This window comes from Podarcis vaucheri (genome assembly GCF_965113315.1).
Source record: "Podarcis vaucheri genome assembly, chromosome: 13".
Classification (NCBI taxonomy): Eukaryota; Metazoa; Chordata; class Lepidosauria; order Squamata; family Lacertidae; genus Podarcis; species Podarcis vaucheri.
In genome coordinates, this window is record NC_138751.1 from 22,768,864 (window position 1) to 22,793,770 (window position 24,907).

At 42.3% G+C, this 24,907-nt stretch overlaps 2 protein-coding genes across 3 annotated transcripts; both read right to left on the minus strand.

Moving 5' to 3' along the window:
- Nucleotides 1-1,118: 1,118 nt before the first annotated feature.
- Nucleotides 1,119-8,602, minus strand: LOC309517026 (vomeronasal type-2 receptor 26-like). The gene is made up of 5 exons (XM_082196025.1): nt 8,288-8,602; nt 6,010-6,870; nt 4,308-4,535; nt 3,267-3,393; nt 1,119-2,494 (listed from the first exon to the last, which is right to left on the minus strand). Exons 1-5 carry the CDS (start codon nt 8,429-8,431, stop codon nt 1,584-1,586), a joined length of 2,271 nt encoding a protein of 756 aa, XP_082052151.1. The 5' UTR covers nt 8,432-8,602; the 3' UTR covers nt 1,119-1,583.
- Nucleotides 3,719-24,337, minus strand: LOC309517033 (vomeronasal type-2 receptor 26-like). Of its 2 annotated transcripts, XR_014213125.1 has the most exons (3): nt 23,489-24,337; nt 16,506-17,293; nt 3,719-3,786 (listed from the first exon to the last, which is right to left on the minus strand). XR_014213125.1 is itself a non-coding variant. In XM_082196041.1 (2 exons), the coding sequence occupies exons 1-2, from the start codon at nt 24,323-24,325 to the stop codon at nt 17,018-17,020; spliced, it is 1,113 nt and encodes a 370-aa protein (XP_082052167.1). In that variant the 5' UTR covers nt 24,326-24,337; the 3' UTR covers nt 16,385-17,017. The 2 variants fall into 2 exon arrangements, 1 of the variants encoding a protein (XP_082052167.1); XM_082196041.1 differs by lacking the exon at nt 3,719-3,786 and having other exon boundaries at nt 16,385-17,293.
- Between the last annotated feature and the right edge of the window lie 570 nt (nt 24,338-24,907).

The window sequence follows — 24,907 nt, forward strand, 5'->3', positions numbered from 1 at the left end:
CTTCTTAGTTATTAGAAAGTGTAACCCTGTTGATTCTCCCAATTCACTCAAGAACTTTTGATACCACAGACCATGGCATCCAACTGAATTGACTCTAAGATGCAGGAGTCGGGGATATTGTGTTTCCACTCCTAGCCACAGGGTCTGCTCATGTTTGAACAGTTGATTTCCATGTGTATCCATTCTTTATAATATATGCATGAAGTAAGGGTATAACACAGGATTCACAGGAATCACAAATGCCAGGCTCAATCAATGTCATTTGGAAAGATTAAACAGGATCCCACCCCCTCCTGAAATTCAACATGAGAGAAAGTTGTAACTTCCGATTATAGAGTGCAAAATGGTTGATACTGGGGAAGGCACACTTTTAAGTACTTAGATCCCAGGCCATTTAGGACGTCATATGCTAGTACTAACACCATGAATTAAGCCCAATAGCTCATTGGCTGCCAATGCACTGCTTTCAGAACCAGTGACACATTATCCCATCAGGCTTCCCACTTACCAGCCTTGCAGATGCAGTCTGTAATAATTGAGGTCTCTGGACCATCCTCAAGGTAGGTCCCACATAAGCACATTGCAGTAGATGAGACAGGAGGCCACCACAGCACAAACAACTGAAGTCAAGCCTTCCAGACGCAGGGATGGCTGTAGCTGGTGAATCCTTATTTTATTTTTTTCATACATTTCATCCCATTGAAGGGAAACCACTGAAGCTAACCTTCTACAATTGATACACTTTTGACAAAAGGGATTTATTTCCATATATCTTGTATTGACTTAGTGTATTAAGAATTGCATGCCAAGGCCCCATGACCCTGTCGCTCCCAAGACAGCAACTTATAATTTGGTTCAAATAGGCCACAACTTTATTGATTACAGATGCGAATGGCTATAATCCTCCCCACCTGTCCTCAGATTGTGAACATGGAACATGTGAACACTGCCTGACTGTTGAAGGTCTAACATTTGGATAGCTTTCATTCTCCTGTACACACTTATTTCACAAATTATTTTGCAAAATGGTTGAATTTGAAAACACAGAAAATGAGTGAATCTTACTTTTATATATTTATTAAATTTATATACCTGCATCAGACTATCACAGAATGGTTTACAGTATAAAAATATACTTCTAACATCTGGTATTTGGGTAAGATCATATAAATATTATATTATAATTTGGTGTTCATCACAGCCTTTTTCTTCCTAAACATTTAATCCCCTTAACAGGGTAGTTTATACTAGTGATGTGGCTGCAGGTGATGTGGTGGTCATTTGCTTTGTATGATTAGGTTTTCCTTTTTGGCATTTCCAACCTACCACCAGGTTTGGTGGGCATAGTATGTAAGTGAATATAAGTTGATGTAATGTACTTTACTCAATACATGGTATCCATTCAGGAAGATTCCACTTTTCCATTGGAATTTTTTAATTAGAGGAAATTGATGGAATTTGAGTGAATATTTGTCTAGGTCACATTTTAGGAAAAAAACCCCTTAGAAATATTCTGCAGTGTAGACACAATGTATAAGAGGCACATACACATAGCAGCTTCTGTGCTATATTTAAATCTATATTCAAATTATTCTGCCTTTCCTCTTCATTAGATGTTCCTTGTTGTTCAGCTCAGGCCTCAAAAGAATAATGTAACATTTTGGAAAAAAGATGCAGCCTAGCAATCCAGCGCTGGAGGCTAAGATAGCGAAGATCTCCACAGCAACCATGTATTTTCCCTTAGAGCTCATATAAGCTGGAACAAAAGATACCCAAACACTGCAAAAGACCAACATGCTGAAAGTGATGAACTTTGCTTCATTGAAACTGTCAGGTAGTTTCCTGGCAAAGAAAGCCACAGTGAAGCTGGCAATTGCCAGGAAGCCCATGTGGCTCAGCACACTGGAAAACATGGTTACAGACCCTTCATTACATTCCAAGACAACTTCTTTACTCACTGAGTGCATGTCCACATCTGGGAAGGGGGGAGAGGTTGCCAACCACACAGCACAGATACCAGTTTGAATAACAGAGCAGAAAAGCACAATGGAGTTGGCTAGCCTCTTCCCTACCCATTTCCTCATCCTAGATCCAGGTTTGGTGGCTAAGAAAGCCAGGACCACTGTGGTAGTTTTGGCCAACACACAAGAAACAGCCACGGAGAAGATGATGCTAAAAGCAGTTTGTCGGAGGAGACACATCATCTTCTGTGGTTTCCCAATGAATAGCAGTGCACAAAGGAAGCAGAGCAGGAGAGAGATTAGGAGAGTATAGGTGAGGTTCTGGTTGTTGGCTTTGACGATGGGAGTGTGATGGTGTTTTATAAATATTCCTAGCATCAGAGCAGTGGTGAAAGAAAAGGCTAGAGCAAAACAGGTTAAGCCAAGTCCCAACAGTCCCCCATATGACAAATAGGTTACAGACTTAGGAATACATAAATCCTGATTTTTGCTTGGATACTTTTCATCAGCACATTTAATGCAGTCATTCATGTCTGAAATAGAAAAGCCAGTTCTTGATTTTACAAATACACCATAACATTTCAACACGATGCATAAAAATGTTTCTTTCACGCAGTCAAAACTGTTTGTACAAATTCATATATGTTCAGTGCTGGTAGAGCCTCAGTGATATTAAACAGCATCGTTAGTACTAAAAACAATGATTTTTTAAGCAGCCTGAGATTACAGTGCCAACCTAAATGTGGCAGAAGACCCATGATCATTAAAGGGGGAACTTTTGTTCATCTCCTGCAGCATCTAAGTAGTGTTTAAAGAAAGACCGAAGTAAAAGCATGTTGCAGTGCCATTCACAAAACATGAATGATAGCTGCTAAAGCAAAATATAGCTGCAAATTTCTCTGTTTATGTACTTTTCCTTTTAAAAATAAAAGAAAACAAAAAACAGATGATTTGTAGTTTATAGCCAAGGAGCAACACGAATTTAAGAATCCCGATTTTGAGGTGTACCTCAATAACATCTTTGAATGGTGATTTCTTTGGTGAGATATCAGCAGAGCAGCACTACTAATAATGCATTGCAATTTTAATTGAATTAATTTCTTTACAATCACCAGGTCCAAATGATACCACATGGACCAGATTCTCCCTAAGCAGCAGCTTCTTCTTAGATCCAGCTCACCAAACCATTTAACAAAACCTATCACTCAAGGAACAAAAAGGTAACCTTGAAGCATTCACAGTTATAAGCATACTCCTCTGAATGACACCCATTCTTTTGATAAATCTAAATAATATATTTCATACCTTCCTGATTGGAAATTTCTCCTACTGGGCAAGGGATGCAATCATAGCAGCAAGATGCCTCTGACTCCCTCCCTTTCTTCCTAAAACCAGGATGGCAACTCTCTGTACAGACAGAAAGAGGCTGTGCCTAATGAGAATACATAGTATAAAATTATTAGAAGCGTTTGCATTTGATATCCCGCCTTTCACTCCCTTTAAGGAGGCTCAAAGTGGCTAATATTCTCCTTTCCCTTCCTCCCCCACAACAAACACTCTGTGAGGTGAGTGGGGCTGAGAGACTTCAAAGAAGTGTGACTAGCCCAAGGTCACCCAGCAGCTGCATGTGGAGGAGCAGAGACGCGAACCCGGTTCCCCAGATTACATGACTACCGCTCTTAACCACTACACCACACTGGCACATATTTAGTCCCCGTCCCCCCACCCCAAGACTCTCTATAGCAAGAAGGCATTTCATTCATGTATGAATGGGTTCAATCTTACAAGTTGTGATTCAAAGCTTGTATATTTTGTAGTATTATGCCTATATTTATAACATATTATTTGTTTATTTTTTCATGCCAAACTGTATAACAAAAGTAATATTGATTAAGGTATAAATGTAAACATAAGAATAAATTACCCCTGTCTGCCCATGAACAGTATTTCATAATTCAAATTATATTTATTTAAAACACAATGTATTTTACAAATAGGATTAAGAACCTTCCGTTTAACATAATATTCAATATACTCCAATGCATCATATTATTTTTTCCTTTACAAGTTCATTGTTTTGTATAACTTTTTTAAAAATAATAATAATAATAATTCTGTTATTTTTATCCACATTCACTTCTCGGATATTTGACAGATTTTGGAAAACTGATTGGGTGATACCCAATTTGCTTAAATTTATTGTGCAGTATAGAAGGCTGGTTTCTAACATAAGTGTTAAAAGAGAGCTCACGATCGTTCCCAGAAATTTGCTTTGCACTTCCACGCAGAGAGGCAGTACTATTCAAAAATAGGAAATTTCCAGAGCTGCCAACAGTCAGATCCTACCTGGTTAAACCACTTGTGCCATGTGATGGCATCTTCATTTATGGTCAGGACTCGGTCTGAAGGTCTGTCAGGATCCACAGTCCCAATTTTCACTCTGTGAAAGGTTTGATTTGAGGAAACTATCCAATTGATAACATCAAATTCTGCTAATAATTCCAAATTATGGTCAAAAGAAATCCTGTTCCCAGCACTGTTGTTAAATGAGACACTTCTCAAAAATTGATGGAGCTAGATTGGAAAAGAAAAGGCAAATATCTTAAATAGATATTTAAGAATGTCTAGAGATGGATTTTGCAAATTGAGGTCTAATTGTGGCATCAGAATGCTGCCATGGAATGGGATGGAGGAATCTCTATGTGAATCCACAAAATTACATGAATGTAGGCTGCTCATACTGTAAGTTTAGAAACCACAAAAACCACAAAGAGGAAAGACAGCCTGAAGATGGTTCAGAAATTTCAGCTAGTGCAGAAATCAGTGGCCAGTTTGCTCAGTGGAGCAAGACGGTTTGAGCATATGGCCTGATTGCACTGGCTGCCAATTAGTTTCCAGATCCAATTCAAAGTGCATTTAATTTCTGAGGATCGCAATACCTCAACACTTCTCTCCATAGGTAAAAATGTAAAGGTAAAGGACCCCTGGATGGTTAAGTCCAGTCAAAGGTGACTATGGGGTTATGGCACTAATCTTGCTTTCAGGCTGAGGAAGCCGGTGTTTCTCCACAGACAGCTTTCCGGGTCATGTGGCCAGCACGACTAAGCCACTTTTGGTGCAACACTGAAAGCAGAGCAGTGTACGGAAATGCCTTTTACCTTCCCACCAGAGCTGCAACTATTTATGTACTTGTACTTTTTGGCGTGCTTTCAAACTGCTAGGTTGGCAGGAGCTGGGACAGAGCAATGGGAGCTCACTCCATCGCAGGGATTCAAACCACCAACCTTCTGATCGGCAAGCCCAAGAGGCTCAGTGCCTTAGACCACAGCACCACCTGCGTCCCACATGAACCCTGAGAACATCATGTGAGGCCCTTCTTTGTGTTCCTCCTCCACGCGAGGTCCAGAAGATGGCAACATGAGAATGGGCCTTTGCTGCAGTGGTTCCCTGTTTGTGGAATGTTCTTGCCAGGGAGGTTTGGCTTATATACCTTTAGGTGCCCGGCAAAAACATTCCTCTTCAACCAGACCTTTGGCTGATTGACACCCGATGCCTTTTTTAATGTTTTGTGTGGGAATGTATTTTGTGGGGTTTTTTATATTGTAATTCTATGTTGTGAACTGCCCTGAGATCTACAGGTACAGGAAAGTATACAAATTTAATAAATAATAAATTATAATAATTTGACAGCAGCCAACACCAACTATCTGAGAAAGTATGCCGTAAATTTTTACAGCTTTTTCTCACAGCTACAGAAAGGTTACTCCTAGCCTAGTTACAGAATGTCATTTGGATTGCCAAGCTCTGCAGCAAAGTTGCTATTCCATTTGCAGCTCCAAAAAACTCCCCAAGAATTTGTGCTTGATAAATTGCACATGTTTATAAACGCTCTACATTTTTACTTTTCTATAGCTTTAATATGATTTGGAGAGAAAGAGTGATGATAATGTGAGCACAGAAATAATGTGAGGAATAGGTTTCTATACTGGAGGCCTTTTGTAAGACCTAAGATACCATGAAAGTTATATGATGATGTTCATGCCCCTACCTGCCACATCTGGAGATTCTGAAACTTCAAAACCCTTCCATCCACTACTGCACTGTGTTTCACTCTAGACAAGGCAATGGCATGCAAAGCATGGGCCACAGCATAGACAGCATTGTAGATGTTGTAACTGTGACCAGTCATGCTCACTTCAAAAAATGTTCCAGGAAGGTTCTGCAGTTTCTCATCACCAGTACAAATATATCCATCTCCCCTCTCCAAAACAGTATTTGGGAATACACAGCCAAAAGCCTGCTGCCAGAAGTCTCTGATAAAACTGTCTCCTTTTGTCCTGGAAGGACTGATGCTCTCAACAAATGGCTTGAACGCTGGTAGGTCAGTGGTGTGAATTGTGAATGACAGAGCACCAAAGATTATATCTGTATCCCAATTCTTTTGAAAGGCCAATGAAGTGAGCTCCATGTGGGCTGTCAGTATCCACACTTTCCCTCTTGATATATTTGTCTCATGTTCCTCTTTTGACAGATATGGAAACCATCTCAGATACATCATAGCATTAGATTCTCCATAAAACACTATTACATTGGCTTTGCTGTTCATGGCTTTAGCGTGTATTTTTGACCCATGTTCTAACTTATCATCAAATTCAGTGAAAGAAATTGAAAAGGGGAGCACTTCTATGAAGGCAAAACAAATACCATTCTGGGAGAACAGTGAAACTGCTATTTGCAGAAATCTCTCTCCATTGTCTGTGTCCATAACAATGACCCCAATCCATATCCAACTGAAATGCAGTAATAAAGAGAGCATCCCTGAATACTGAAGAGTTTCCTTAGGGGTCATCTGGAAGAAAGAAAGTCCTGGGGCTTTATCGTTCATCACTGGAGCAGAACCATACACGAGCTGAACAGAGGCAAAGATTTAAGGAGAGATAAGTATAGCAATTTTTAAGCTGTAGTTTCATGTGTAAAGATAAAGGTAAAGGGACCCCTGACCGTTAGGTCCAGTCGCGGACGACTCTGGGGTTGCAGCGCTCATCTCGCTTTACTGGCTGAGGGAGCTGGCGTACAGCTTCCGGGTCATGTGGCCAGCATGACTAAGCTGCTTCTGGCGAACCAGAGCAGCACACGGAAATGCCATTTACCTTCCCGCCAGAGTGGTACCTATTGATCTACTTGCCCTTTGACATGCTTTAGAACTGCTAGGTTGGTAGGAGCTGGGACCGAACAATGGGAGCTCACCCTGTCGCAGGGATTCGAACCACCAACCTTCTGATCGGCAAGCCCTAGACGCTGTGGTTTAGACCACAGTGCCACCCGCTGGTCTGGAAACTCAGGCCTAGGCACCAAAAGCAGCTTTCTAGGCCTCTTTATCTGTGTCTCAGAACTCTCCAAGGCCACACCTGCCAGTGGCCCTGCTTCTTACAATGAGTGTTTTGGCCTAGCTAGAGTGAGTCCTTAATCTATGATAATGCCTCTTTGTCTCGAAACTAGCCTACACTACAAAGTTAAACTTTAGATTCATTGACCCACTGACTTCTTATTCTTTCCCAGCCCACCACCACCATGTGGCCCTCAAAATTTTGCATACAAGAAGGCCCTTTGGCTGAAAAAGGTTCTCCAGCCCTGACATTAAGACACAAAGTGTACGTCAACCTCATAAAGCCAGTGGTTATTATCCCATGCTAAAGATACAGGGCTGACCAAGAGACAATAGGGTCTAAGCAAATTCCTTTTATGGTTGAGGAAAGAACTTAGTGTATTTCCTCAGAACTCATGCTCTTTCACAATCAGTCAGAAACAAGTATTTTTTAAAAGATATAAATATGTATGTGTACATTGGTGGTCCAACCCTGTGTTTACTGCAATGTATTATGGTGTGCAATGCCTGCAAACAGGAGACCTTGCACAATTGTATCCACCTATGTCTCATTGCCAAAACAAATGTCTCATTTTATGAAAAATTGGTGTCTGGATTCTGTTGACTGTTCCAGGCAGCCAAAGACATTGGGCTTGAACCCCTAAATTCCCCCAACACTTGGGTAGTGGACCTCCCTTCTTGCTCTGTCCCTGATGTGCTTCCTTTGCACTTTGAAATCTTTTCTATTCCACAAAACATTTAAAAGCATGAAAAGCAATGTTTTTGGTTCTATGATGAATTCTAATTCTGATTATTATTTATGTACATCCATAAAAAATCCAAGCATTAACATTATATACATACCTGAAATAAATAAATAAATAAATAAATAAATAAATAAATAAATAATATTAATTATGCACTATTCCCACATACAAATGAGCATGTGTGCCTTACCTACCTGTGGAATCTTATAGATATCGAGGATATTTGCAATTGCAACAGAGATTTTGGAGTCTAGTCCTCCAATCACTGCAGTCAGCTTATTCTGGATGTCACATTTGTAGTTCGGAACAAATCTCTCCAATGTAGATAAAAGTAGCATTGTAGAATAGTAGGTCTGCTTTGCCTTGAAATAGCTGTCATAGATGTTGAAGCCTAAGGTGATATTGGGTAGGATCAGAGGGTCTTCATTTATCTCATTCACTGCAAATTCCAGGGCCAGAATGTGTTGGTAATTCTTTGGCACTGCACTAGAATGAAAGATGCATTCTGTATCAAACTATTCCACACCTAAATAATAATAATAATAAACCACTATGTTCTGAATCTTCTTCCTCATTATTATTATTTTATTACCGTCTCGAGCCAAATTGTGAGATGACAAATTGTGATTTTGTGCCCAGCCTGCATATACAAAAGCAAGCTGTGGTTTGTTTCTGTTTCCCAGGAGCAGTGGTAATGTAGCACCCTGCTTGTGGTTAACGCTTAGCTGGAATGAAATATTCAACGCAGCAATAGAGAAATTAAAATAATAATTTATTTGTCAGACAAATAAATGAGAGGCACAGTGGTATATGGTTACCAAGCTCTGGCCTGGCCTCCTGCCATTATGGCCAGCACTTATATTCCCTTAATCCAGCCCCCTTTGCTCCTCCTGTGGCTGCCTCTGTCCAATCAGCCTGGTTGAAATTCCTATTGGCTGATTGCTAGAACCAATCACAAAAGATACACCCATATCCTCCTGTCCTTATATGGAACACAAAGAGCTATATATTGTTACATCTATAAATGACAAATAAGTAGTAATATATCTTACATGTGTCTCAACAAGGCATCTTAATTACCAGCTCACCTCTTGCCCTCCTTGCCCTATTGCCTTCTAAAACAAATGGTTAATCTTAAATTTTTATCTTAAACATATGTCAAGGATCTTGAGTTTCACATCAACATTGAAAGATCTCCTTCATTTGAAGGTTTCTAAACAAATGTCTGACAACTAATATATCAGGCCTGCTTGGATGGCGTCTCTTGTCTGGCAAGGGGGGCAAGACTGGTGGCTGACTTAATTTCAAAATACAACTATATGAAATCTAGCATTTCTTAAATCCTTTGCATAATTACATTTAAGACAATATATTTAATACATAACATAGGTAGCCTTTTAAAAGGAATAAGGCCTTTGTAAAGTAAAAAGGAACTCAGTAAAAAAACAGCTTCAAAAGAAGCCTCTCCAGTTTACAACCCCTCCTTCAGCCAGCTGCTTTTCCCATTAGCTCTTCCCAACATTTATTGCCCTTTAACTCTCTTCAGTTTAAGAAAGAAACAGCTTTAAAAAGACTTCCCAAAAAATGCTTTCTTTCTGCCAGCCAGATGCTCCTCCATTTGGTCTTGGCCTTTTAACCTTAGAAAGAAGATCTGGCTCATTTTACTGGGAGGCACATTGATATTATTTTACTATTTACTCATTCCTAATTATATTTATTTCTGCCTTTTTTATCTTCTGTAACATGTAGGGTCAGTGTCCTCGTTCTTAGCCTGTAATTTCAGCTTTTACGACTTTGAGAATTGTTTTCTGCTATCAATCAAAGGGGCCCCTTTGTCTAGGAAAAACATTGCCAGTGTTTTCTTAAGCAGCTGGTCTGCCTGGCATGAAACTTTTGAAAATCTAAGCTCTCTCTTTAATATACAAGTCCTGATCAAACATTAATAAAATGCAGGCTTATGCCTGATGCCTCAGTAGGTGCTGCCCATTGGGACTGCTCGGACAGAAAGCAGAGAGCCTAACAATAGATGAAGCACTTTGTAAGTACAATTGGTTTAATTCACACTGAAAATGGGAATGCCTGTGTAATGGTGAAAGGGTTTAACTGGAAGATTCCACTGAAGGTTTAGAGAAACAAGAAGGACCGTCTCTGAGCTTTAACTAGTTGATAAGTAACTGATTGTTCTCCTAGCTAACATGTGAGTCACTTCCCCTTACCTTGGGGGTAAGTAGCTTTGTCACTTCCCCTTGTCTGAGGAGGAAATAGGTAATCAAGCCTTTGTTCCTCCCCCCAGTCTACCTGAGAATTCAGCATGCAATGCCGTCTGAGATGGTCGCTCCAGCTCAGCCACACAGCTGTCACCAGCCATTTTCATGTACTTATACCAATAATTTATAAACTTTGATCATTTGGTTATAAAGCCACATCTTACTCCCTGTGCAGCATTTCTGACTCATATATGCAACAGCACATTAATTTGACCTGTGGGCAGTTTGTTAAGTAAGCATTTTAAAAAAAAAAACCTTTCCACATGTGGTCTTTTCCTATGCTGGGGAAGAGGGAATCTTTGAAAGGAACTTTTATAAAGGGCAATTTTGGAACTCCCTTGGAAAGGTGTATCTTAAACAATTTAGAGCCTATATTTCCACTCTTTACTTTGCTGCCTATTTTGTGAATTAAAATCTCTTCTGAGGTTCTCTCACCAAATAGTACTTGCCTTAAACTTAGCTCTTGGCATCAAAGGATTTTTCTCCTTCTTTGTACTTTTCTCCTTGAACCAACATTAAGTAGGCTCTCCTACCCTTCCCCTTTTTTTACACTTACACCTTCTGTTCATGAGACTATCTAGTGTTATTGTTCACTTCCTCCGCCATGCTTCCATAAACACTTGCACTGCACATTCATGTGCAGAATGATGTTTCTGAGCATTAAACACTAAGGGCTACACTTTACAATAGGGTTTCTTGATAACATGAGTCTAATATGCCCTGTGCTAAGATAGCAGAACAAAAGTGTGAGAATAGAAAGAAGTGAGAGATATGATGGAACAAAGAAATCACAGCAAAATTTTGGTAACACAGCCAATGAAAGATATAGTGAAGAGAAATAAAATAACTTCTAAAGGCTTAAATGTATCCTCCAGGGGGGGGGTTCCATTTCAGCATTCTATTAATGTATTACCTTTTTATACATCTAAGACAAGAAGCCACTGCTTATAGACTGTAGTTCTACCACTGCTCATTTCAGTGACAAAATACAAAGAGATTAAAACAAATAAAGAATAAGTGCTTACAAGAAATCTTCAAGCAATGCTGGTGGAGGGTCTTCAGTGAAAGCTACTGAACTGTCGAAAAAGCTACCATGAGTAGCAATGCCACCAATGATGAGGTCTCCTGACTGATGGTACATGTGTTGTGGGTAACGTGGACCACAAACCCTACATTTAGCAGCATGAAATGTCCATAACTTGTGAGGAAGCAGTGCCAGCAGGAAGACCACTAAAACCACCATCCTCACTACAAGGATAATTTTATTTTTTACACGGAAATTCTGCTATTTTCTTTTACAACACTATATATAGTGTCTTGATGATTAACAGCCTTCTTTATTTGAGCCTTGGAGTGAATAATAGAAACTATTAGAGATCACACTGGAGGACTGTTTCTGCTACCAGTCCCTTTCCCCTGCCCCACATGGTGCTGGGTATATTTATAACAGTCTTGGTTGCTTTTGCTTAACAGGGTTTGCTGTAAATCTTGTTTGTGGCTCATGAATCCCACAGGGAGCTGGACAAGAAGAATGAATTACTAGGCATTTGATAGTAATTAAAGAGGGAGGTGGTCATGGGTTCCACTCTTGGGGTTCCCAATGGAATTGTTGAATAAATTATGTTTGTCACATCTGACAGTGTGTTTGGAATGGTATACAAGAAAAAAATGACACCAGAAATAATGCTGTGCTCCGGAGCTAGAGACAAAAGTAACTTCTTTCATGATAGGAGTAGCCTTCTTTTCAAAACTGCAGGGATCGATGAGCCACATGGGTTGTTCCTAGCATGACCCAGTCATTGCTTTTCCATTGTAAGCTGCAAGCATTATTAAAATGGACTTTCCACAACACCAGGAGTTGGGGTCGTTTGGGATGCAGCCTGTACTCTCAGAGGGAATGGAGGCAACTGAACCCTGCCTTCCAAATTTCACTGCTGCCGCCAGCTGGATGTTAGCTTGTTTTTACCCTTGCTGCCTCAATTGAACAGCTCTTTCACTGATATTTAACTTTATTAAGCTACTCCTTATACTGTGTAGAATACTATGGCATTTAGGTATTAAGAAAATAGCAAGGCATCAGACAAATGCCTCCCAACCACCAACAGCCCATGCTTTTACTTAAGGTTTTAGTAAGGCCTCCAGTTAAACAATTTTTGAAAACATGAAAAAGAAGAGTTAAGAACATCTAGAATACAGGGAATCAAAAAGGGTTTCAAGAAATCAGCCTCCAGAAGAAGAAGCCTGCAGGAAGAAACCCTTCTTCCTATACACTTTGTTGTATAGAATGAACCGAAAGCTGTTTAAAAATACATATGTTAGCAAAAATAACAAAAAAATAGGGGATTCCCCCCCCATGGGTATATTAGTAAAAACTGAATACAAAATGATGTTTATTAGAATAAATATTTAAATTAAGTTTTTTTTATGAGAAGACTTGCAAGTGCAGTTATCAGGACCTAGTGAACACGGTGTTAAATGGAGTTGAGTCAGTGTAATTGGCTATGGATCTGAATTGTGGGGAATGAAACTCTCATAGCTATCCCCCTTCTTGTTAAAGAAACAGCAGCCTATTAAACATTCTGAATCATAATAACTGAATTGAGAGTTGTTGTTTTTACATTGCATCCTTTTCATTAAACATAACCATCCATTTTTAAATAATTGTTTTGTAAAATTTAAATAAATATTTGATTAATTCACTTTCAAAAAGGGGTGTCTATGCTCTTTTGGAACCACACTTAAATTACCACAGGTACTGGTGGATTAAAAGATTTTTGTTTTAGTATCAAGTACCACCCTGTGCCCCAAATGCATCATTGCACCTAGAGGCTAATCTTCCCTCGGTAGAATTACCAATCTGGCACAGGACACTTAACTATTGGCTTTGCCTAAACTCAAATCCCTCCGGTCTAATATCCCTAGTGCTGCAAGATTGTCACAAGAGTGCCTGATCTAAAATTGTGTATCAAAAACTTCACTTGTGGCTTATCACCACAACAGCTACTCACTTTGGGTTTTAGTAAAGCAATCAGTCTAATTTGTCTGTGCCTAAATGATATTGAGCGCTAGAACAACTTGGCCACAATAAGGAAATTTTGCCCATGGTATGACTATTTTCCACCTTCCCATTTGACTCTCTGGCACCCTATCTGCATAACCTAGCAACTGTAAAACATAGATGCGCTTTTACTCTCACAAGATTGAATGTACTGCCCTTGGCTGTACTTGAGGGACAATTTCAACAGTTTCCACACGAAAAACACTTATGTTCCTGTGGAGATGGCAGTACTGAATCAGTGACACATGTCCTTCTGGCTTGCACTCTTTTTAAAGACTTAAGGAATGAGGTTATCACCCCTTTTTATTGTCCATTACGGGTTGCCCAGCCACTGCCACACTTTCCTTTCTCTTGGCAGATCAAGATGAGCAGGTGACACAAAAGGTTGCAAGGTTTTTAGCTGGGGCAATTAGAATAAGATCTACTTCTTGACTATTGATTCAAAACCCTAAAATATATTTTATATAATCAACTTTTTATTTGTATTTCTAGTCTTTGTATATCGTATTGTTGTTTTATTGCTATGGCTGATGGCTGACACAAATAAAGATTCATTCATTCAAGTTAAAATATATGGGGGGGGAGCGGGCAGAAATTGGTTTCTATAGATTTGGTAGAACAGTAGTGGGGTGAAAAGGAACTTATATCCCACATTTACACATTGCAGTCTACTGCTTCGTTTTCTTCAGTGCTGTTTACTGAATTTGCTGATACCTGACCAAAGAGGGGAAATATGCAGCAGAGCATCTTTAAATTCCTCCATGTTGCATGAAAGCTGATTGGAATTGGAACAATAAAAACTAGGGATATAGTGCTTTGAAACTAATTTACTCCAGCTTTGTTGTAGCGCAAATCAGAACCCTCCCCAGCAATAAAGTTTTTATTTAAAAAATATAACTAATGAGTGAACAGAATCACAGAGACTGAGAAGAAATATTGCATTTGGAAAGAATCACATGGAACATATACATATGAATGGCTGTCCTTCAAAGAACGGGAAGGTTAAACAACTGGAAATGAAAGATTTCTCCATCTATGGTGAGCACAGAATTCCAAACTCTATATAAGGGCTTCTGAATTTCAAGAAAAGCTGCTGAAAGCTCAATGGACACCACTTTCCCCTCCATCAGAATCTTCACAATTTTCTCCTTATTAAATGTTCCCTATTGTTCAGCTCAGGCCTCAACACAATAAGATAACATTTTGGAAGATAGATGCAACCCAGAAGACCACCACTGGAGGCTAAGATAGCGAAGATCTCCACAGCAACCATGTATTTGCCCTTAGAGCTCATATAAGCTGGAATAAAGGATAACCAAACACTGCAGAAGACCAACATGCTGAAAGTGATGAACTTGGCTTCATTGAAACTGTCAGGTAACTTCCTGGCAAAAAAGGCCACAGTGAAGCTGGCAATTGCCAGGAAGCCCATGTAGCCCAGGACACTGTAAAACATAGCCACAGACCCTTCATTACATTCCAATACAACTTCTTTACTCACTGAATACATGTCTACTTCTGGGAAGGGGGGAGAAGTTGCCAACCACACAGCACAGATACCAGTTTGAATAATAGAGCAGAAAAGCACAATGGAGTTGGCTAGCCTCTTCCCTACCCATTTTCTCATCCTAGATCCAGGTTTGGTGGCTATGAAAGCCAGGACCACTGTGGTAGTTTTGGCCAACACACAAGAAACAGCCACAGAGAAGATGATGCTAAAAGCAGTTTGTCGGAGGAGACACATAATCTTCTGCGGTTTCCCAATGAATAGCAGTGCACAAAGGAAGCAGAGCAGGAGAGAGATTAGGAGAGTGTACGTGAGGTTCTGGTTGTTGGCTTTGACGATGGGAGTGTCATGGTGTTTTATAAATATTGCTAGCACCAGAGCAGTGGTGAAAGAAAAGGCTAGAGCGAAACAGGTTAAGCTAAGTCCTAAGAGGCCCCCATATGACAAATAGGTTACAGATTTAGGAATACATAAATCCTGATTTTTGCTTGGATACTTTTCATCAGCACATTTAATGCAGTCATTCATGTCTGAAATAGAAAAGCCAAGATCTTTATTTTACAAATACGCCATAACATTTCAAGACGATGCATAAAAATGTTTCTTTCATGCAGTCAAATTCATATATGTTCAGTGCTGGTACTCTCAAATGTGGTTTGGAGCCTCAGTGATATTAAGCAGCATTGTTAGTACTAAAAACAATGATGTATTAAGCAGCCTGAGATTACAGTGCCAACCTAAATGTGGCAGAAGACCCATGATCATTAAAGGGGGAACTTTTGTTCACCCCCTGCAGAATCCAAGAACAGTTTAAAGGAAGACTGAAGTAAAAGCCTGTTGCAGTGCCATTCACAAAACATGAATGATAGCTGCTAAAGCAAAATATAGCTGCAAATTTCTCTGTTTATGGGCTTTTCTTTTTAAAAACAAAACATAACATAACAAAAAAGCAGGCAATTTGTAGTTTATAGCCAAGGAGCAACACTAATTTGATTATCCCGATTTTGAGGTGTACCTCAATAACATCTTTGAATGGTGCTTTCTTTAGTTAGATATCGGCAGAGCAGCACTAGTAAAAATGCATTGCAATTTTAATTGAATTAATTTCTTTACAATCAGCAGGTCCAAATGATACCACATGGACCAGATTCTCCCTAAGCAGCAGCTTCTTCTTAGATCCAATTCACCAAACCATTTAACAAAACCTATCGCTCAAAGAACAAAAAAGTAACCTTGAAGCATTCACGGTTATAAGCATACTCCTCTGAATGACACCCATTCTTTTGATAAACCTAAATAATATATTTCATACCCTCCTGGTTGGAAATCTCTCCTTCTGGGCAAGGGATGCAATCATAGCAGCAAGATGCCTCCGACTCCCTCCCTTTCTTCCTAAAACCAGGATGGCAACTCTCTGTACAGACAGAAAGAGGCTGTGCCTAATGAGAATACATAGTTTGAAATTATTAACCATATTTAGTCCCCGTCCCCCCACCCCAGGACTCTCTATAGCAAGAAGGCATTTCATTCATGTATGAATTGGTCTGATCTTACAAGCTGTATATTTTGTAGTATTATGCCTATATTTATAACACATTATTTGTTTATTTTGTTGCTGTTTATTTTTCATGCCAAACTGTATAACAAAAGTAATATTGATTAAGGTATACATGTAAACATAAGCATAAATTACCCCTGTCTGCCCCTTGAACAGTATTTCAGAATTCAAATTATATTTATTTAAAACACAATGTATTTTACAAATAGGATTAAGAACCTTCTGTTTAACATAATATTCAATATACTCCAATGCATCATATTATTTTTTCCTTTACAAGTTCATTGTTTTCTATAACATTTTTAAATATAATAATAATAATAATAATAATAATAATAATAATAATAACTCTGTTATTTTTATCCACATTCACTTCTCGGATATTTGACAGATTTTGGAAAACTGATTGGGTGATACCCAATTTGCTTAAATTTATTGTGCAGTACAGAAGGCTAGTTTCTAACATAATTGTTAAAAGAGAGATTACAATTGTTCACAGAAATTTGCTTTGCACTTCCACACAGAGAGGCAGTACTATTCAAAAATGGGAGATCTCCAAAGCTGCCAACAGTCAGATCCTACCTGATTAAACCACTTGTGCCATGTGATGGCATCTTCATTTATGGTCAGCACTCGGTCTGAAGGTCTGTCAGGATCCACAGTCCCAATTTTCACTCTGTAAAAGGTTTGATTTGAGGAAACTATCCAATTGATAACATCAAATTCTGCTAATAATTCCAAATTATGGTCAAAAGAAATCCTGTTCCCAGCACTGTTGTTAAATGAGACACTTCTCAAAAATTGATGGAGCTAGATTGGAAAAGAAAAGGCAACAATTTAATAATCTCTAGAGATGGATTTTGCAAATTAAGGTCTAATTGTGGCATCAGAATGCTGCCATGGAATGGGGTGGGGGAATCGCTATGTGAATCCACAAAATTACATGAATGTAGGCTGCTCATGCTGTAAGTTTAGAGACCACAAAGAAGAAAGACAACCTGAAGATGGTTCAGAAATTTCAGCTAGTGCAGAAATCAGTGGCCAGGTTGCTCAGTGGAGCAAGATGTTTTGAGCATATGGCCTGATTGCACAGGCTGCCAATTAGTTTCCAGTTCCGATTCAAAGTCTGTTTAATTGTTCAGGTTCGCAATACCTCAACAACCACTTCTCTCTATAGGTAAAAAGGTAAAGGACCCCTGGATGGTTAAGTCCAGTCAAAGGTGACTATGATGTTGTGGCACTAATCTTGCTTTCAGGCCAAGGGAGCTGGTGTTTCTCCATAGACAGCGTTCTGGGTCATGTGGCCAGCACGATGTCAGGGAACTGCCATCACAGCCAGGAGTGGAGGAAAGGCTCCCAAGCGATGCCGGAGAAGGGCCCAGCAGGGGACTCATCGGCCGGGGAAGGAAATCAGCGTTACACCGGGGAGAAAGGCGGGCAGAGGCGGGCTTCGGAGAGATGGCTCCAGGACTCTTCGCCAGAGACCAGCGGGGAGAGCACGGGTCCTCCGCTGCCCACACCCACCCTGCGCAGAAGACTTCTGCGCAGGGAGGCTAGGCGGAGACTATCCATCAAGGAACTTTTATGTTGGAAGAAGTTCGGGAAACGCCCACTGACGGATTCTGCCAGTGACTGAGACAGCCGCAGCGTCAGGGCTGTCCAGCCAGGGAAAGGTTTATGCAGGCAACCTGGACAAGAGTGGCGGCAACTTACGCACGAGCAACTTACGCAAATTCCCATTACAGCAATCCGTCAGTCCTTGACGTTGCTTGTGCACAACGGCAAGACAGGCAGCACCATGAGTCAAACCAGTGGAGCAGGCGCCCAGGAGGGAGCAGCGGCAGTGCCAAATCTGGAGGAGAGAAACCGAGATTTGGAACGGCAGGTTGCTCTGTTGATGGCGCGGCTGGACGAAAGGCGGACTCAGGATGCCCAGGGGAGGCCCACCCCCATCGCAAGGAAGGTACCAGGACTGGTGCACAAGTTTGGGGGGAACCCCCGAGACTATAATGCGTTCAGAACGGAGGTACAGTACGCTTTGGAACTGCAGTATGATGACTTTGCTGACGATGGCGAGCGGGTGGCTTATGTTGTAGGGCATCTTCAAGATGCGGCCAGGGAATGGATCAGGCCCTTAATGGCAACGCAGAACGCTGCCTTAAAAGACCTTAGGAAATTTTTTGGCGCCATGGATACTATGTTTTCCAGTCAAGTGGAGCAAAATGTGACTCGCCAGGAACTGATGGCTTGCAAGCAGGGGATCCAATCAGTTAGAGAGTACTGGTCACGTTTTGCGATGATTATCCACAGACTTGGGTGGGATCTGGACTCGGAACCTGTGCAAATGTTGTTTGAGGAAGGATTAGCCCCATCGGTGAAGGACGAGCTTTCCCGCGCGCCCCGCCCGCAACCGATGGATCAGCTGACCAAGGCTGTGCTTGCGATTGGTGTACGCCAAGAGGCGCGGGCTCAAGAGAAGCGGGAAGGGAGAGGAGAGCGTTGGCATGACAACCGCATTCCTGAAATACCGAGGCAGCCTTCCCAGCCAGTGGAGCCAATGGAAATTGATGGCGCACGCGCGAGCGGGGTTTCAAACTCCAGCAAAGTTCGCGGGAAGGGACGGGAAAACAGCCAAGAAGTGTTTCCTCTGCCAACAGCCAGGACATTTTGCCAGGGTCTGCCCTCAAAGAAAGGCTTGGCAAGGGATTGTGGGAGCAGCTGGCTGTGAGGAGGAGGGGGAAAAGGAGCAGGGGCAGGGAAATGCCAATGCTTGGCTGCCAATCATGGGGCACAGCAGCCAGGCCAGCAACCACTAAAAGTGCCCCAGCCAGACCCCCCCAAAGCAGCTATAGCCATAGAGGTGGTACTAGAACTCCCATACGGGCACCCAGTTAAAGTGAAGGCGCTGCTGGATTCAGGCAGTTCTTGCAATTTTTTCAGCAAAGACTTCGCGCTAGAGCACCAGCTCCACCTACTGCCGCTAGATTTTCCCTTGCAGGTGACCACTATTGATGGAAGAGAACTGCTGGGGGGGGGGAATGACGCACCAGACTCCACCCATGAGAATGAGGGTTTCCAGACACACAGAAACCATTGCCTTTCACGTAGCCACACTGGCAGGACCCCCAATCATATTAGGAATGAGCTGGCTGGCGCTACATGATCCAGTAGTGGCATGGCATCAGCGGACAGTCACCTTTGGGTCAGCACACTGCTTGGAACACTGTCTAGGGGGGAAGCCCCGAGAATGGCCGTGGCCAGGGTGGCTGGAATGGCTGTGGAGCAGAAAGGGGAGGTACCACCACAATACGCTGATCTGCAGGAGGTCTTCAGTGAGAAGGAAGCGGATAGACTACCCCCCCATAGGCCCTTTGACTGCCAAATCAACTTGATCCCAGGGGCTCAGCTGCCAATGGGTAAGCTGTACGCCATGTCGGACCGGGAAATGCAGGAGTTAAGGAATTTTATTGATAAAAACCTGAAAACAGGTTTCATAAGAGAATCAAAGGCGGTGGGGGGCAGCCCTGTGTTCTTTGTGGACAAGAAAGACACTAGTCAGCCCAGGCTCGTTGTGGACTATAGGGCCGTCAATTTGGTGTCAGAACCCGTGACCTTCCCAATGCCCAGGATTGACGACATTTTAACACGAGTAAGGCAGGGAAAAATTGTTACGAAGCTGGACCTTCGGGGAGCATACAATTTGATTAGGATGAGGGAGGGGGATGAATGGAAGACCACCATGTTCACCCCTTTGGGGGCCTTTGAGTACTTAGTTATGCCTTTTGGATTACAGTCGGGCTCCGCCTGTTTTCAAGCTTTCATGCACCACATGTTGGGGCCCCTGCTGTACAAGAACTGCATAGCCTTTTTGGACGACGTGTTAATCTATTCGCACGGCGAGGAGCAACATGTCAGAGATGTCCGGGAAGTGCTAAAGGGACTACAGAAGCACCAGTTGTGGGTCAAGCTGGAGAAGTGCCAATTCCACGCCCGAGAGGTCGAGTTCCTGGGGTACAGGTTGTCGGACAAGGGCCTAGCTATGGACCCCGGCAAGGTGCAGGCGGTGCTGGAATGGAAGACCCCCAAAACCCGGAAGGACGTGCAGAGGTTCCTAGGACTCAGCAACTTCTACCGGAAGTTCATCAAGAACTTCACCCACTTAACCGCGCCCATCACAGATTGTCTCAGTAGCAAAAGGAAGTTCGTCTGGACAGAAGATGCACAGCAATCCTTTGAAAGGCTGAAGAAGGCGTTAGCTTCGGAAGAGCAGCTCCTGCACGTAGATCTGCAGAAGCCAATGAGGCTGGAGACAGACGCGTCAGACCGAGCCGTCAGAGCAGTACTGCTACAGCCGGGACACCAGCCGAGCTGGAGACCGTGCGCCTTTTTCTCAAGGAAGCTGAGCAAGTCGGAGCAAAACTACACGGTGTATGACCGTGAACTGCTTGCGATTTACACAGCATTTCAACGCTGGAGGCATTTGCTAATAGGGGCGCAGCACAAGATCCAGGTGTGTACGGACCATAAGAACCTGGAATACTGGAGGACTGCGCGGGTGCTCAACCAGAGACAGGTGCGATGGGCACAGGAGTTCTCCAAGTTTTTCTTCGAGATTCGGTATGTGCCGGGAGAGGAAAACATAAGAGCAGATGCTCTCTCCCGGAAGCCGGAGTACATGGAAGGAGAGGGACCGCCAGAAGTCAGACACGTGATCCCCGAGGACCGATGGGTGTGTCGGGGAGTGTTGGTCGGGAGACGAGAACTAGCCGAACTTACGAGAGACGACGAGTTTGCTCGAACCAAAATCAGGGAACTCAGGGACGCAGGGTAAAACCATGGTGGTTTTGAGGAGAAGGAAGGGGTACTGTATTACAAGGGAGCACTGTACGTACCGGGGGAGAACTTGAGGGGAAGGGTGCTCAAACAACTCCACGACAACCCGACGGCGGGGCATTTTGGTCAAGACAAAACCATGTTGCTAGTCACCAAGCAGTTCTGGTGGCCAAGAGTGAGGGAAGATGTACAGGAATATGTATGGGGATGCGACCGCTGCCAGCGGGCAAAGGGAGAGGGCTGCACCCACAGGGTTACTGGAACCCTTACCCACACCGGAAAGACCATGGGAGGTGGTGTCCATAGATTTCATGACCGATTTGCCCACGTCAAGGGGGGAAATGGCAGTCATGGTGGTAGTCGATCTACTAACAAAAATGTGCCATTTCATTGCTTGCTTGCACGCGGTGACGGCAGAGGAAACAGCCAGGTTGTTTGTGGATCACATATTCAGGCTGCATGGCGCCCCCTTGAGGGTTTTATCCGACCGCGGGAAACAATTTACTTCCTGGTTCTGGAGGAAGCTCATGAGCCTGCTGCAAGTCGAGGTGAGCTTCTCGACGGCGAGACACCCGGAGACCAACGGGCAAGCGATAAGAGCGAACAGTATACTCCAACAATACCTACGCTGCTACATCAGCGAGAGGCAGAACAATTGGGTGGAGAAACTAGCGTTGGCCGAATTTGCATACAATAACGCTGAACATGTGTCCACGGGAATGAGCCCGTTCATGGCTTATTATGGGTGTCACCCCAGGGCATTCCCGGGGAGAGGGGAGGAAGGGTGGAGCATACTGGCGGCAGAGTATGACCATGCTGCTTCTGGCGAACCAGAGCAGAGCACAGAAATGCCGTTTACCTTCCCGCTGGAGCGGTACTTATTTATCTACTTGCACTTTTTAGTGTGCTTTCAAACTGCTAGGTTGGCAGGAGCTAGGACCGAACAACAGGAGCTCACTCCATTGCGGGGATTCGAACCACCGACCTTTTGACTGGCAAGCCCAAGAGGCTCAGTGGCTTAGAACACAGAACCACTTGCATCCAATATGAACCCTGAGAACATCATCTGAGGCCCTTCTTTGTGTTCCTCCTCCACGAGAGGTCCAGAAGATGGCAACATGAGAATAGGCCTTTGCTGCAGTGGTTCCCTGTTTGTGGAATGCGCTTGCCAGGGAGGTTTGGCTGGTGCCTTCATTATATATCTTTAGGTGCCAGGCAAAAACATTCCTCTTCAACCAGACCTTTGGATGATTGACACCCAATGCCTTTTTAAATCTTTTATGTGGGGATGTATTTTATGGTTTTTTTTATATTGTAATTTTATGTCATGAAATGTCCTGAAATCTACAGGTACAGGAAAGTACAGTGGTGCCCCGCAAGACGAATGCCTCGCAAGACAAAAAACTCGCTAGACGAAAGGTTTTTCCGTTCGCGATTTGCCTCGCAAGACGAATTTCCCCTATGGGCTTGCTTCGCAAGACGAAAACGTCTCGCGACTTTTTTTCTTTGACTAAAAACAAAGACATGTTTTGTTTATAAAGTTAATTTATTTTCCCTTAAATTTTTGAACTGCTCTTTACAGTATGTGTGACTTTAAAGAGCAGTTAATAAACTGTTGTTGTACCAAATTTGGCTTTGTTTGGACTTTTTTTGACCATAGGAACGCATTAATTGATTTTCAATGCATTCCTATGGGATTTCGTGCTTCGCAAGACGAAAAATTCGTTAGACGACAAAAATTGCGGAACGAATTAATTTCGTCTTGCGGGGCACCACTGTATACAAATTTATAATAATTTGATAGCACCATCACCAACTATCTGAGAAAGTCATGTTATGGCATAAATTTTTACAGCTTTTTCTCACGGCTACAGAAAGGTTACTCCTAGCCTAGTTACAGAATGTCATTTGGATTGCCAAGCTCTGCAGCAAAGTTGCTATTCCATTTGCAGCTCCAAAAACCTCCCCAAGTATTTGTGCTTCATAAATTGCACATGTTTATAAACACCCTATACTTTTACTTTTCTATAGCTTTAATATGATTTGGAGAGAAAGAGTGATGATAATGTGAGCACAGGAAGAATATGAGGAATAGGTTTCTACACTGTTTGGGGGCCTTTTGTAAGATCTAAGATACCATGCAAAGTTATATGATGATGTTCATGCCCCTACCTGCCACATCTGGAGATTCTGAAATTTCAAAATCCTTCCATCCACTATTGCACGGTGTTTCACTCTAGACAAGGCCATGGCATGCAAAGCATGGGCCACAGCATAGACAGCATTGTAGATGTTGTAACTGTGACCAGTCATGCGCACTTCAAAAAACGTTCCAGGAAGGTTCTGCAGTTTCTCATCGCCAGTACAAATGTATCCATCTCTCCTCTCCAAAACAGAATTTGGGAATACACAGCCAAAAGCCTGCTGCCAGAAGTCTCTGATAAAACTGTCTCCTTTTGTCCTGGAAGGACTGATGCTCTCAACAAATGGCTTGAACGCTGGTAAGTCAGTGGTGTGAATTGTGAAAGAGAGAGCACCAAAGATTATATCTGTATCCCAATTCTTTTGAAAGACCAATGAAGTGAGCTCCATCTGGGCTGTCAGTATCCACACTTTCCCTCTTGATATATTTGTCTCATGTTCCTCTTTTGACAGATATGGAAACCATCTCAGATACATCATAGCATTAGATTCTCCATAAAACACTATTACATTGGCTTTGCTGTTCATGGCTTTAGCGTGTATTTTTGACCCGTGTTCCAAATTATCATCAAATTCAGTTAAAGAAGTTACAAAGGGGAGCTCTTCCATGAAGGCAAAACAAATACCTTTCTGGGAGAACAGTGAAACTGCAATTTGCAGAAATCTCTCTCCATTGTCTGTGTCTATAACAATGACCCCAATCCATATCCAACCAAAATGCAGTAATAAAGAGAGTATCCCTGAATACTGAAGGGTTTCCTTAGGGGTCATCTGGAAGAAATAAAGTCCCGGGGCTTTATCATTCATCACTGGAGCAGAACCATACACGAGCTGAACAAAGACAAAGATTTAAGAAGGAGAGATAAGTATAGTAATTTCTAAGCTGTAGTTTCATGTGTAGTGGTCAATTAAATCTGTGGTCTGGAACCTCAGGCCTGGAGACCAAATGCAGCTTTCTAGGCCTCTTTATCTGTTCCTCAGAACTCTCCCCAGGCCATACCAGTACAGGGCTGTCTTTACCCAGGGGTGCAAGGGGTCCCCGGCCACCAAATTCTGGGGGGCGCCAATTATATATCTACTATGTACCTGTCCCTTTCGACCGCTTGGCAGTTAAAAGCAATGAAACAAAAATCCCCGCCCCCTGCCTCTGTCGCTCTGTTACTCCATAGTGTCAAATATTCTTGACGAGTCAGGAAAGAAAGCAGTTTTTCACCGCTGCATCGTTGTTACAGGTGAGCGAGTTCCTCCTTTACAAAAGTCAACAACTTTGGCTCCCCCCTCCCGCCAAAAACTCCATAAAAGTTAGTATGGGGGCGCTGGGTGGATCTTTGCACCTCAGTGGCGCATATGCACCTGTCACTGGTCCTGCTTCTTACAATGAGTGTTTTT

What these genes read in the sequence shown, in the direction of transcription:
- LOC309517026 (XM_082196025.1), bottom strand. Translation starts at nt 8,431, where the DNA reads ATGCTACTTTTATCTACATTGGAGAGATTTGTTCCGAACTACAAATGT. An exon ending in AGAATCTCCAGATGTGGCAG is followed by an intron (nt 4,536 to 6,009) that starts GTAGGGGCATGA and finishes TTTCCAATCTAG; the next exon opens with CTCCATCAATTTTTGAGAAG. An exon ending in AGAAATTTCCAATCAGGAAG is followed by an intron (nt 2,495 to 3,266) that starts GTATGAAATATA and finishes TTTCTATTTCAG; the next exon opens with ACATGAATGACTGCATTAAA.
- LOC309517033 (XM_082196041.1), bottom strand. Translation starts at nt 24,325, where the DNA reads ATGAATGATAAAGCCCCGGGACTTTATTTCTTCCAGATGACCCCTAAG. An exon ending in AGAATCTCCAGATGTGGCAG is followed by an intron (nt 17,294 to 23,488) that starts GTAGGGGCATGA and finishes TTTCCAATCTAG; the next exon opens with CTCCATCAATTTTTGAGAAG.